This window comes from Abrus precatorius, unplaced genomic scaffold (assembly GCF_003935025.1).
Source record: "Abrus precatorius isolate BTA unplaced genomic scaffold, Abrus_2018 Scaffold4, whole genome shotgun sequence".
In the NCBI taxonomy this organism is placed as follows: Eukaryota; Viridiplantae; Streptophyta; class Magnoliopsida; order Fabales; family Fabaceae; genus Abrus; species Abrus precatorius.
In genome coordinates, this window is record NW_020874384.1 from 2,281,123 (window position 1) to 2,294,285 (window position 13,163).

The 13,163-nt window shown below is 33.7% G+C and overlaps 2 protein-coding genes across 3 annotated transcripts; one reads left to right on the forward strand and one right to left on the reverse strand.

Annotated features, from left to right (window-relative positions):
• On the reverse strand, positions 1-2,233 carry LOC113865812 (protein JINGUBANG-like). Its single transcript, XM_027500581.1, has one exon. It carries the CDS (start codon positions 2,133-2,135, stop codon positions 651-653), a length of 1,485 nt encoding a protein of 494 aa, XP_027356382.1. The 5' UTR covers positions 2,136-2,233; the 3' UTR covers positions 1-650.
• A 7,790-nt stretch (positions 2,234-10,023) lies between these two features.
• LOC113865816 (proteasome assembly chaperone 2) lies at positions 10,024-13,163 on the forward strand. 2 transcript variants are annotated; one of them, XM_027500586.1, is made up of 8 exons: positions 10,024-10,171; positions 10,396-10,561; positions 10,663-10,721; positions 11,226-11,344; positions 11,573-11,810; positions 12,185-12,305; positions 12,680-12,760; positions 12,860-13,163. In XM_027500586.1, exons 1-7 carry the CDS (start codon positions 10,112-10,114, stop codon positions 12,757-12,759), a joined length of 843 nt encoding a protein of 280 aa, XP_027356387.1. In that variant the 5' UTR covers positions 10,024-10,111; the 3' UTR covers position 12,760; positions 12,860-13,163. The 2 variants fall into 2 exon arrangements, with proteins under 2 accessions (XP_027356387.1, XP_027356388.1); XM_027500587.1 differs by having other exon boundaries at positions 10,025-10,171; positions 12,680-13,013.

The following is a 13,163-nucleotide window of genomic DNA, read 5'->3' on the forward strand; positions in this document are numbered from 1 at the left end:
TGTCGGGTGGTACTTAAATATCACCATTAAATAGTGGGCAAAAAAAGTAAACATCAACGCCTGACCAAGCGTCAAACAACATATAAAATAAAGAAAAGCACAATTACAAGCTAGAAAACCAAATGTACAAACACCAATTGATCCCACTTGCTTACTCTGAACAAACAAGTGCAAGCAGTGGCAAACCCTAATGCTGTGTATTCCTTTGCAACTGTACCTTAAAACCAAACTAAAAACACAATTTAAAGTAAGCTTTGAGGGAATAAAACAAAGAATGTCGATCCTCTGGCTATGTTTTCAATTTATGGAAAGTGAAAGCGAAGGCTTGTCCGATGGTGACGAGTAAGGCCACCATTAATCCCTTCCAATTAGGGCACGAAGCCTTAACATTTGGGTGTCTAACTCATTCACAAAAGCCACCGAATGATCAATTCAAGTTCTTCCCTCTTTTGAGGGAACCCATGTAATGGTCCATTCCTTTTCCAACCGTCCAAATTCCCTCTTCCATTGCCTTTACTCCCACTTTATTTCATTTATGCACATTTTGTACATGCAAATACAATGCAATAAATCTCCCTTAAACATTGTAGTAATTAACCAATTCCCTTTTGCAAGTAACTAATAAGACACACGATTGGTTAATTATAATCCTAAATTTTAGGTTGCAACTCCCTTGTATTCCTGTTTTGGTACTCACCACCCATGCCATTGTTATTGTAATTACCATGACTTGGTGTGGCCCAGCCTTGAATCATGCGCAACTCCGGCGCGTGTTCTGACACGCGCCACACTTTCACTGCCTTATCCAAGCTCCCGGTGTAAACAATCCACCGTTGATCGCTCTCATTGTGAACATCTTCCTCTTGCGATTCTTCTTCTTCAACGGCTATGCACTTTACAGGGCCGGTGTGACCCGTGAGAACCGAAAGGCACGTGTGGTTTCCACTCTCGTCACGCTTCCACACCCAAACATTCTTGTCGGCGGAGCCACTGAACACGAGGTTCCCCGCCGTGGCGAGGCAGAGAACGGCGAGTTTGTGCCCCTTCAGAACCCCACCGTGAGAGAGACTACCCTTTTGGTCTCTCTCCCAGAAATTCACCAAACCGTCGGAAGATCCGCAATAAACCACCGTCGATAAACGGTTAACCGCCAGCGCCGTAACGGCGTTCTCTTGCTTCAGCAAAACCCGTTCCAACACGTGCTTTATTTTCTTCCCCACGATCTCCCTCCTCCACATCTTCACCGTCCCGTCCGCGGACCCCGTGAACACGTAACCGCGAAACGCCGCCACCACCGCGTTCACGGCATCGTCATGCGCGTTCATGGATTCCATGCACTTCGAATCCGCCACGCGCCAAACCTTGAACGTTTTGTCCCACGACCCCGAATACAACAACCCTTCCTCCTCGTCCAAGCTCAGGCTCGAAACGGCGTCGAAATGCTTCACCTTCACCGCGTTCCGGTGTCGCCGGACTTCCACGTAGTTCTTCGGATTCATCGAACACTTCACGTACTCTTTGAAAGTGGGTAAGCTTCCAATGCGTTTATGGCTCCGCGGATTCTTCGAAGAAACCCTCCACACTCTGATCTTCCCGTCTTGATGACCGGTGAAGATTTTCTCGCCGGAGATTACTATGGTTTTGACCAAACCACTGCTCGATTTGAAACCCGTGTAATCCTTGAAACCCTTCCACACCCTTATGTTTTTGCTATCGGAACCTGTATATAACAAGTCCCCTGAAACCGCTAAAGAATATACATGACCCTCTTCACGAACCAGCGATCCTATGAGGCCATTTTGAGGGAAGTAATTGTTATCATCATGATTGTGGTGGAAGAGGTTTATTGCGGGTGAGGGTAATAACCACGGAGACTTGTTGTAAGGAGAAGAAGCTTGGTTCCATGGCGACATCATGTAGGGAGAAGCATTGTTGCTGCTTGTGGTGGGTGTGCTGCTACTATCGCCATAGTTTGCTGAAGCGTTGCTGAGGCGGTTATGAGAGAACTCTTCATCATCGTGGTTAGGGGAGTAAAACGACGACGGATCGGAGTGCAATAAGGCACCAAATTTGGGTCTGTGTAAGGTGTTTGTATTTTGCTCTATCAACATGGCGCCACCGTTTGCGTTTTTCATCCAATAAAACTAAACAAACGACAAAAACTGAAATGTTTGGTTTCTGATTTGAAGAGAGACAGAGAGAGAGAGAGAGAGAGATTCGTGAATTCCGTGTTTTGAGGTTGCGGAATTGAAAGTTGGGAGAGAGATTCGGGGATGTGTATATATATAGCGAGAGGCAGAGGAATGGAACAGTGGTTGCAGGACACGTGGGGTGATGGGAAACCGGGTTTGCCGGTAACGTTGAAACCGAAAATCGTAACGATTTTGTGTGTGATAAGCTACGTTGCGTAAGGGTTATAGTTGAGTACGTGCTTTCGTCTGTGTGTTCTGTGAATATGAACGAGAATGCGATTTCTTAAATATTGCGATTGCTATGTTTGACCTTTGAATTTCCATACTGAGGAGAGGAAGCAAAGGATTGTTCAATCTTGACTTTCTACCTCGCCAAAATAACACTTTTTTAGCTTATCACACGACGACGTTTAACCCTTCTTCTCCACACTTGGACGGTTTGACCTACATTTTGATACCACTGATTCCCTCCCTTTTCCATGAGTTTTTGGGTTCATGCATGTTTCATAAACTCTAGCACTTTTACACTCAGTTATATTGTCCTCCTTCCCAATCCCTTGACTTTTGATTGCAGCATTAACTTATCATGTTATACCATTTGTCATATATTCAAACAAGTGATCACCTAACTCAGTACAAGGAAGGCGGGTTAATGTTGAAAATGTTTGATGAATTTAATGTCAACTTAATATATACACTGCTACATGTCTTGAAAAAGAAATATGCTGGTGGATCTGATCCGAAGATGTTTAAGTAGTATCGCCTCTATCTCCAGTAGTTTAATAATGTAATTGAATTCTCACATTAGCTACAACAACCACAAATAAAATAAATTAACTAATCCCTTAATTTACACATGTAATTAATGTTCTTTGATGTTTTAATGTGATTCTTATTTGTCTAACTTTTATTCGGAGAGGAATGCATTATGTTGAATTATTCCAATTTATCATGAGATTTTTTTTAATTTTAAGTAAATTTTATCGAGACCCACAACAACAACAACAATAATAATAATAAAATTAAAAAAGGGTAAAACATCAAATCTCAAAAAATAAACTTTGTTTCCTACCGTGACTCATCTAAGTTGTGGCTAGGCGATCGATTACTTAAGACATTTTCAATCGCATAGCAGTGATGTAAATGTATTATTACCAACCCGTTTGTTTATTTTATTTTTTTTTATGAAAAAACAATCTATATTAAAATTTCATAAATTTTAAAAATAAACGTTCTCGTTTTTATAAAAAATATTTTAATGATTTTTCAAGAGTTAAATATAATAAAAAAAATATTAGGATGAAGAAAACGAAATAACCTTTTTTATCTCGTCAAAAGTTCATCCTAAAATAGTTTATTTATTTATTTTTTTAAAAATGAACTAAATTTTTAGCCCGACTTATTTAAGGATTAATTGATGTGCTAATGGATCAATTTGTCAAAAAGGTAAAAATTAGTTAGTAAGTCAATAAATTAATGAGACAACTTATCTAAAATTAATATAAAAAAATAATAAATAATTTTACTTTAATTTTTAAGATTAAAAGGACGGACCCGACAAGCTGGTCTATCCTAAACCTGAATTAGGGTGGGTTAAACATGCCCCCTTGTTTAACGTTACGTACACAGATTTGCCCATCAAATCTATCCACTTTGCCACCTTTAAAATTGATTAGTACATGTGCTTATTAATGCTATCAACAGATATAATTGAGTTTAGACCACCCTATGGTACAAATGAATTATCACATCACTAAAAGAATTTTGCTATTTTGAATGACATTTACACTATTTAATTTTAATACGTGGATGACATGATTGAAAAATACTGTATAATCAAAATTTTACAACAACAAAGATGCACCAAGTAGTATGATAAACAGCAGCGTCAACAGATTACAGTACTAGCTATTTGAAATATTCAAATCTGTAGCACGCAACATATGAAAAGGTTGAACAAGATCAGTGGGTCAACATAAATTGGCACTGTCTAAGAACATACGAAAAGACACAGCCGGCCAAGAGGCAATATTATGAGTGCAACCTGAATTGGCCCAATGCCCCATTTGTCGAGTAGCTAAAACATGCATAGTTGGGTTTCCTTTACAAATTAGGAACTTCTCAAATGACCAAAATATTGGCTGTCAAGTCAAATGGTTGGTTGAACCATATGGCCTTTTATGGTACCATTTATCCAAAGATAGACAAACTCTTCAGCCGCGGTTTCAGGCCTTTCCTTCTTAAGCTTCCTTAATGGCATAATGTCAGCGATTCTTCATAAATGGCATCTATATATCTACGAATTTGCCATTGCTATCAGAGTTCAAACTTTGGCTTGAGGAGTAGCTAGGGACCACCTTAATTCTTTGTGTGAAAAGGGCCTTTCCCAGATCATCTTTTTCATACCAGAATAATTTTAACGCGGTTGAATATGTAACTACAGATCTTGGTTAATGGATAATTCATAATTGTGATGCATGTATGTCACGTTTTCTTTTTACTTAATAGCATGTTTTATTCATGTTGCATGAGTTCCCATTTATTTTAATCTTATTAGTATACATATATTATTAAAATAAAACTTTAATATTAATTAAAAATTAACCTAACAACGCTTATAATATTGCTTTTTCTTTGCTAATTTTAAGTCAAAATTCACCTGTAAATCTTCTGGACTTCGATCCCAATGCATAAGCATGACGTATGTGGGAAGAATGGCCGCCATATATTAAATTGCACGAAGATGCCTACATGTGGGGTCTTGGGGGATCACTGCATTATTTTATTCAACTTTAAATTTTCAGGTTGTCACTGACACCTGTCTTCTTCCCAAAGATCAATCATTCAAATACTGTTTTTCCATTTTATAATTGCAACAAAAATAATAAAATATCTTTGTGAAAATTTAATATTTATATATAAAAATGTTTTTTGTAAAATGGGTGAAAATAATAAAATGAGCCAATATAAGAGTAGAGAAAGAAAAAATAAATATAGATTGATATAAAAAAAATATATCTGAGAAATTTGAGTTATGTTATACATGGAGGTGTTATAAATTTGTAACACCTCAAGTTTGTGTTTTATTAACTTTTTTATATTAACATTTTATATTTCTTCTTTTTTTTTTCATCATATTTTTTCTTTCTTATACATATCTGATAACTCTTTATAAAATGTGAAATAAATCAATTATATATATATAAAAAAAAAAGTTGTACTTCACACAAGTTAATTTTCTAGACTTAAAGCATTGATGCATTTATAGGCTTATCAAATTTGTGCTAAAATCCAAGTTTTATATCATGCACCAAGTGTTTCAAAAGTTTAAACTAACAAGTAAATATACACAATTCTTATGTTATATCTCTTAACATGCACGGTTTTTGTAGTTTGTGATTTAGAACACAGAAAAAAAAGAGTGAATTTTATTATTCCTAAAGTTTTGATTTTAAATTGCGTCTTATGTCAAAAAGTTTTAATTGTATTGCATGGAATAATATTATCAGAAAAAAAATATACAATTTGGCTCAAACTTAGTTAGATTTTTTGGAAATACATTTTTTCTCTTTTAAACTTTTTAAAAAAAAAATCATTTTTTTTCTTTTTCTTTAAAAACTTTTTTTATTTTAAGCCAAAGAATTCTCAGTAGTTGAGAACTTCTTCGACTTGAGATTTAAAATCATATCAGGGTCTCAGGTGTAGCCAGGAAAAATCATGATGAGTTGGCATATATTTTTTTTGTACAATGTATTCAATTCAATTTGTATAATTTTTTTTTGCAGGTAGGTAAAGGTATGTTTATTGTATTAGCTTTCTTCAAAATGTGAGCAAAGCTTTTTACCTACATTTTGACTTGAATTTCATAACAATGCAATTACGTCAGGGATTGGGAGCCTTCTTGCACGTCTATATACAATCAATTATTATTGTTATTGTTATGGTTAAATATACTTCTATACCTTATAATATATATTTTTTTATTTTGATTTTTATAAAGTTGTTTGTTTATTTAGTCTTAATATTTTTAAAAATTATTAATATTGATTCTTAGTCACGTTTAAATAGTTATGTAATTAAGTGTTATTATGTATTAAATTTTATACGACGTGTATTTTTTTCATGAAGTTATATTAATAAAAGAGTTCAAAATTAATAGTTTATTAAAATAAAAAATTATAGAAACAAAAATTAAAAACTTAATGTGTTTTAAGAGATAAAAATGTTAAAATCTTATTACGTTTTCTATATGCATGGCTGAGTTCAATGAACATGGCACCATGCTTTATCAAATAAAATTCCAAAACAGGTGCAGTTGTTATACACGCGCGTGATTCATATTTTGGATAAAACTCTTGGGTAGTCTTTGATGTAATGTGTCCAGTAAATGCATAAAAAAAGGTTCATAATCTGCATTCAAACGTGTCAAGTGTTTAAGGCCACACCAAGTCAAAACCTCACCTAAATGTTGCTATGAGTTTGTCTTTGACACGTGCCCAAAAATGCAGACATCATTCATTTGGCTCAAAATGCAGAGTTCCTTCGTTGCATGGTTCCACCCAACTCTCTAGAACCTCAATCCTTGCCGTATTGCCCAGGTTTCGGAATATTACAATATAAAAAGTAATCTAATTCTTTTAACTCTGTCTGTTAATCATCAAACACTATCTCAAACCATCTGTAATATCGTTCTTTAGTATGAAGATTACATAAGCATGTAATGGATCAGCAGATTCATAAAAAGAAAAAGATATTTGAGCAATTTCTAATATGTGACAGATGTTGTTATGGAAAAACAGAGAATCAAGCGGAGTTGACTCAGATAAAGATTAATTCTTCTTGTTATAATTCTTTAAAAAAATTGAATTCAATATTTCTTGTGGTATTAAACTATAATTTTTTTCATTATTTTTAATATAATAAATATTTTATTTTATAATGATTGATGTTAACCCTACGTATTTTTTATCGGTTCTATCCTTCAATATAGCTAACAAAATTTTAGCAGCACTCATCTTGCATTCATGCAGTGATTTTTGAACTTTCTGTGCAAGAAACAGGGGACAGCTAGCAAACATTCAAGCTGGTAGCTTAAATGACAAGCTAATCGTGCATCTAGCAATAATATGGTAAAAGATTATATAGTTTTTATATTCTCACAATAAAATTTTAATATTAATTAAAAATATCACTAAAATAATTTATGATGTTTCAATTAAATTTTGTTAATGTTAATTATATTTAACTGTCGAAAATTAATTTTACTATTTTTAAATCAAATTGATATTTTGGTTATAGTCACACTATTATTGAGTTCAGTGGAGTCAATGGATAAAATACCCTCCATCTCTAGTTAATTTTCATACATGTTATCATCTCCACTTTTTAGTGCTCCTTTGATCATCATGTAGAAGAGATAAATTGAGTAAATGGCTGGTTGGCTATGATTACGAAGCCAATCATAGAATTGGAAGTTGCGTCAACAAGAGCATCAAGGCCTCTGAATGATTGGAAAATTATATTGGTGTTGACAATGTGGCACTCCTCTGTTATGCTTTGGCAATGCAATAAAGTAGCTTCTTCTTCATCTTGTTTGCTTCAACACAATCATTGATTTCAAGCATTAGTGTCTGTCCCTCTTGGCATCGTTCTATATTCTTTTTCTTGTGCTCTGCCACACAAACAACTAGTGATTTTTTTTTCAGAAACAGCTAAGAACTTTTTACTTAAACAGGACTCTGAAAGAAACTCCATGTTTTTGTGTCATTTTCAGATTATCAAAATCACCAGCTAACACCCTTTTTCATTCATATTTCTTAGCTGCATAAAGCCAAAACCTTACAAGTCCCTCTATTTGTAAATAGTGATCAAATAGTACTAGTACTTGCTATGTACCATCTTAGTTACTGCTAAATGAAAATGTCACCTGATAATGCCCACATAAGATTGTAACTTGTAAGCATCATCTCAAGCTGATCGTATATTAATATCACTGATGACTTGCAAGTACCTCTTTCCATTCACTCGTTACTTCCCAGGTTGACAAATCATTTTTCAAAGTATGAATAATTATGATACTTCCAATATTAATATCTGATTTCATTTATATATAAAAAAGAATAAAATAAACAGTAATGAATATTATTTTAACTCTTTCACATAAACAGTATAAAGTGTATTAAAAAAATAACATTTATGTTTAGATAAATATCTGTTAAAACTTAAAAATGATAAATAATTTTTTATAACTTCTTAATATTGTTGATGGAGGAATCATAAGAAATATCAAAGAGGGGGCAATAGATCTAGAATTCTGATTTCTAGATGGTAAATGATGAACCATGGATCTAGGTGCTATACACTTGGCGTTGTGCTGAAGAAATGTTGGGATACCGAAAAGGGACAAAAGACTACGTAGACAAGACTAGAGTATGTCCAAGATAACCAAATCAAAACATGGTAACCACCAACCGTTATTAGTGCTCTACAGATGGCTAGCTTCTGCTCACTGCACTATACCTAGCTTTGGCCCATTGACCATACCCTAAACAACTAACCAAAAAAGCATTGCCTCTTTTGATTCACAAACAAATATCTCCAACATTGATCAATGATGTTAGAACTGATGTTGTAGCTTCATTCCTACTACATCTACATAAGTATTCTGCATATATTATCTTCAATATATAATAAAGGATAATTATGAGATGTTTTATCAATTCTAACTCATTTTGACACAAGATTATCTACTATAAGTGGAATGATTTCACTCATTAATTTCATTCTTGATAGACGGTGCTAGAAGGGATTTTGTGGGGAGATGTTGACAATATTAATTAAGGAACTCTAGTGTACGTGTCAAGTGTTGATACACTGTACAAAACCATTTAAGATCAGGTTCAGGAGAGGATAATGCTGCGATGGATGATAAACCAATAATTGCAAATTCTAGAGCCATCATACTTTTTAAACGCTGCTAATTGCGTTTGCATTCAGAGGGTCTTGAGAACTAGACCAACGTTAACTTGAAGCCAGAATAAATCTTTCCAATGAAATGATCAGATCAAATGTAAGAAATCAATATCGTATGATTGCAATGAGTTGTGGATTTATATATGTATATATAACAAAATATACAGTTTTAATAATTTTACACAATCAATCTCAACTCATATATAAAATGCTAATAATCCAAATACATAATGATAAAATGGTGTCATATGGGTATTCTAATAATTCCCTCTATAATCAATCACGAATGACTTGTGTTTCCAGCTTCCATGAACAGCCAAAGCATGTGTATATATGTTTAATATTTTATTTTTCTTTTCATATATTACTAATGTATTAATATTTAAAATACTTGTATTTTTAAAAGTTTACTTAATGTTTTCTTTATCAAACTTCTTTCATTTTATAATTCATGGATAAGGTATATATTTAAAAAGCTTACGAATAAGAATAAAAAAAAAAAACTGAAGGATAAAAATGATTATTAAGATTCAAAGAGATAAACTTGTCTTTAAAGAAAATAAATATGTTTAAAACTAATAGTTGATGAAATTGAGAGTTGCAAAGGAAAAAATGTTTGGGTCGAGCAGGAAGTCTAAATTCCTGAAGTTATAATTATAATTATATAAAAAAGAAAGAAAATTAGAAAGTGTAAAGTTTTTTTATTATACATATCAAACATATTTTGGGCCGAACGGTGATAAATTATCAATAACCGGACGTAGGCTTTTCGTTAAGCCCAATCATGGCCCGTATTCGAAAAGCCCACATTAACCAATATTCAGTTTCGTCTTCCTCAAGTTGAAAACTTGGAAGAGTTGACCGAAAAACGAAAATTTGAAAAGGGAAGGGAAGCAGCGAACGTGAAAAGAGTGACAAAGTAGTAAATTTCAGCATTGGCCGAGGAAATGGAGTTCGTTCCTGAAGAAAGCAAGCACCTTCACGAGGATTGCTCCACTTTGATTTTGGTATGTTCATTTTCTAGGGTTTTACCAATTCTTCTTCATTTCTCCCCAATTCATTCTTCTATCTTCAACACAGCCGTGTAATCTCCTTGTTCTGCCAAAAAAGACATTAAATTTCCAGATAACTACCGTAGGAAAAAATTGGGGTTAGCTCTTTTTTATTCCCAGCTATTAATGTGGTGCTTTTGTGTGTATGCTGCATCATTGTAAAAATGTGTGTTTTGCAGCCTGCTCTGTCAATTGGAAATGTGGGGCAGCTAACTGCAGATCTTTTGATTTCATCAATGGGTTCTGAAAGAGTTGGGTATTTGGATGATCCTTATGTTTTGCCTTGTGTTGGCAATGATGCTTATGGACCCTTTCCTCAAGGAGACCTTGCTCTTCCTCTTGAAGGTGATGCTTTGCTTCTTATTTGTTTTTGACACTACCATTAATTTTAATCTCAAATTCTCTGCTCTTGAAATGTTCACCTCTTGCTTACCACTTCTTTGCAGCGTACGAGTCCCCTTCTAATGCTCTCACCATCATCCAGCAGAGATCCCCTGTGGTTAAGGTATCGCCTGAGGCTGAATTTGCTCTGTTCTTTTCTTTAACCTGACATTGTTTGCCCAAATCTAATATGCTGATTTTCCGATTATCATTAAGTGATTTATAATATATGAATTGTTCTTTATGAGCTAAGTTGTTGGTAGTAAATTTCAAATATAGACAAGCCGAGGCTTGAGTGTTGCCTTTCTTATTTTATATCTTTCATGTACATGAGGATTAAGTTTGTGTTATCGAGTGTTCGTGCTCGTTGTCATAGCTTTATTTTATCTTTTGAAAATAATCAATAAATTATCTTAGCTTTATAAATTGACGGATATATTATTAAACTGGTGTTATGTTGTATATACTGTGCATGTCGCTTATAAGTCTTCTTAATACTTTTGTGTTATACCTCCCTTAAATGTTAGTTCCATGCTTGTTGTTTTCTTTAAGCTTTACTGTTTGAATTGGCACAAGTAATTTTGGAATCTGGAAGGAGAATTGCATTAATATGCTGCCATTTGGATAGGGTATGATGATTGAGTTTGCCAAAAACATGGCTAATTTTCTTGCTGATAGTGGAAAGAAGCATATTATTGTTCTCTCCAGCTTAGATTTTGGAAAGTGGCAACATGTTGACATGTCAAGGTGAGGCATTATTATTTTTAAGTAGCACTTTTTTTCAATTAAGATTGTCATTTCATTCATTTCTGTGATGGTTAATTCTGTTCAAATTATGACTGCATGAAGATTATGTCCTTTCCACCTTGTCAATCTTCTATAATGTATGAATTCAATTTGGTATAGGAAATCAAATTATAGGAAATCAAATTAGAATATTTCCCATTCTGATATGTCTATTGGCTATGGTATTAGTGGTTTGCAGATTTATTACCTATCTAGTGCCAACAGCAATGGAACAGATGAAAACTGTGAACAGCTTGGGTGGAAGAAACTTCAGGAGTATGACCCTTCTCAAAAGCATTGGCAATATCTTAGTAATCTAGCTGAAGGAAAATTAACTCAGGAAGATATAGTTTCTGTTGAAGATGAGCAAGAAGAAGAAAATTATTATGCTAGCTTGCCTTTTGCTGCACTTTTTTCTTTTCTCAAGGTAACATATGCTCTGTTAAATTTGATGATGTGATATTTCGTGTTACTCTTGAATCATCTAAACGGAGGGAAGAGGAAGGGGAAAAAATGTTCTCATCATGTGACACACTGTTTTTATGATTGGTGCCTTTTGTCATAAACCACTTTTACGTTTCTCTTCAAAAAATTTCTATCTAATTGAGGTAGTGTTCCTTACACAGCATTCTGTGAGGCTCTACCTTAGTTACATGTCAGAGAATGGTGAAGCATTGTTGTTCAAACAATTTTTTTTTTCCAAAAATAAAAGTGAGAATGGGATGGGTGTTATTGGTTATCTTTTCATTTCAATATTGTAGTGAAAGAGCAATAATAATATAATATGGATTGATGTATCAGGCAAAAGGTTTGAAAGTCACCTTCTTGTTATGCTACTGTTCAGAAGGAGACAACATATCTGATGCCTTTCAATTGGCCGATGCAGTATGCAAACTTCTAAGGCTGAGTCACCCTACTTCTGGTGAGCTTTATTTATCTTTGTTCTCTTTTTATAATGATTTTGATCTATTATTTCTTATTCAGCTAAATAAGCAGGGCATTCTTTTCAATAAATTCCGTGTGAAGTTGAAGGATTAATGGTTTATACCAAAATTGACTTATCATGACAAGTAATGATTTATCCCATTATCTTAATTCAAGGATATTATGATTTTCAAAATTAATATTTCTAAACCCTGTGTCCCTTGCTAATATTTCCAATTATTGCATTTGTTCTGTTTGGGTATTTGAAAATTATTTGTTTTTTATTTGCAAACTTGTAATTAATAAGTAGTCATGTTTGCTGCTGAAAAATCAGAAGTCCATTGCTAATATTTGCAATTGTTGCATTTTCAGGAATTGAAGGTGGTAACTGGCGAATTCCACTCTCTTGGATGTCTGTATATGGACCACCCCCAGATTTGTCCATCTTCTAAGGTTGGATTAATATAATAATTACTATAATCAAAAGGTTATGATGATGCAAATTATTGTCCTGAAATTTATTTTATTTTTCATCACATCGCCATCCTGTAGGAAGTGCAATATAGTCCCAAGAAAGTGATTACAATGTTGGCATAAATTTGCAAGTGTGGTCGCGTTGTGCTTTAAACGCAATTAAGGGAAGTGGCAAAAATAGTGACAAGGCATTTATGCTCAAGGAATTTATTAAAGATTGAAAGTAGTGACTCACGATAATTAAAAGGAAGTGTAATAGTAGAAAAGTAAGACAAGAATGGGTAACAGATTCACGAAACAAGCTTGAAATTTTACTATGGAATTCGTTAGTTTTTGTACAACGATGACAATTTGGTTTAAACAATATACAAGAAATTTTCTG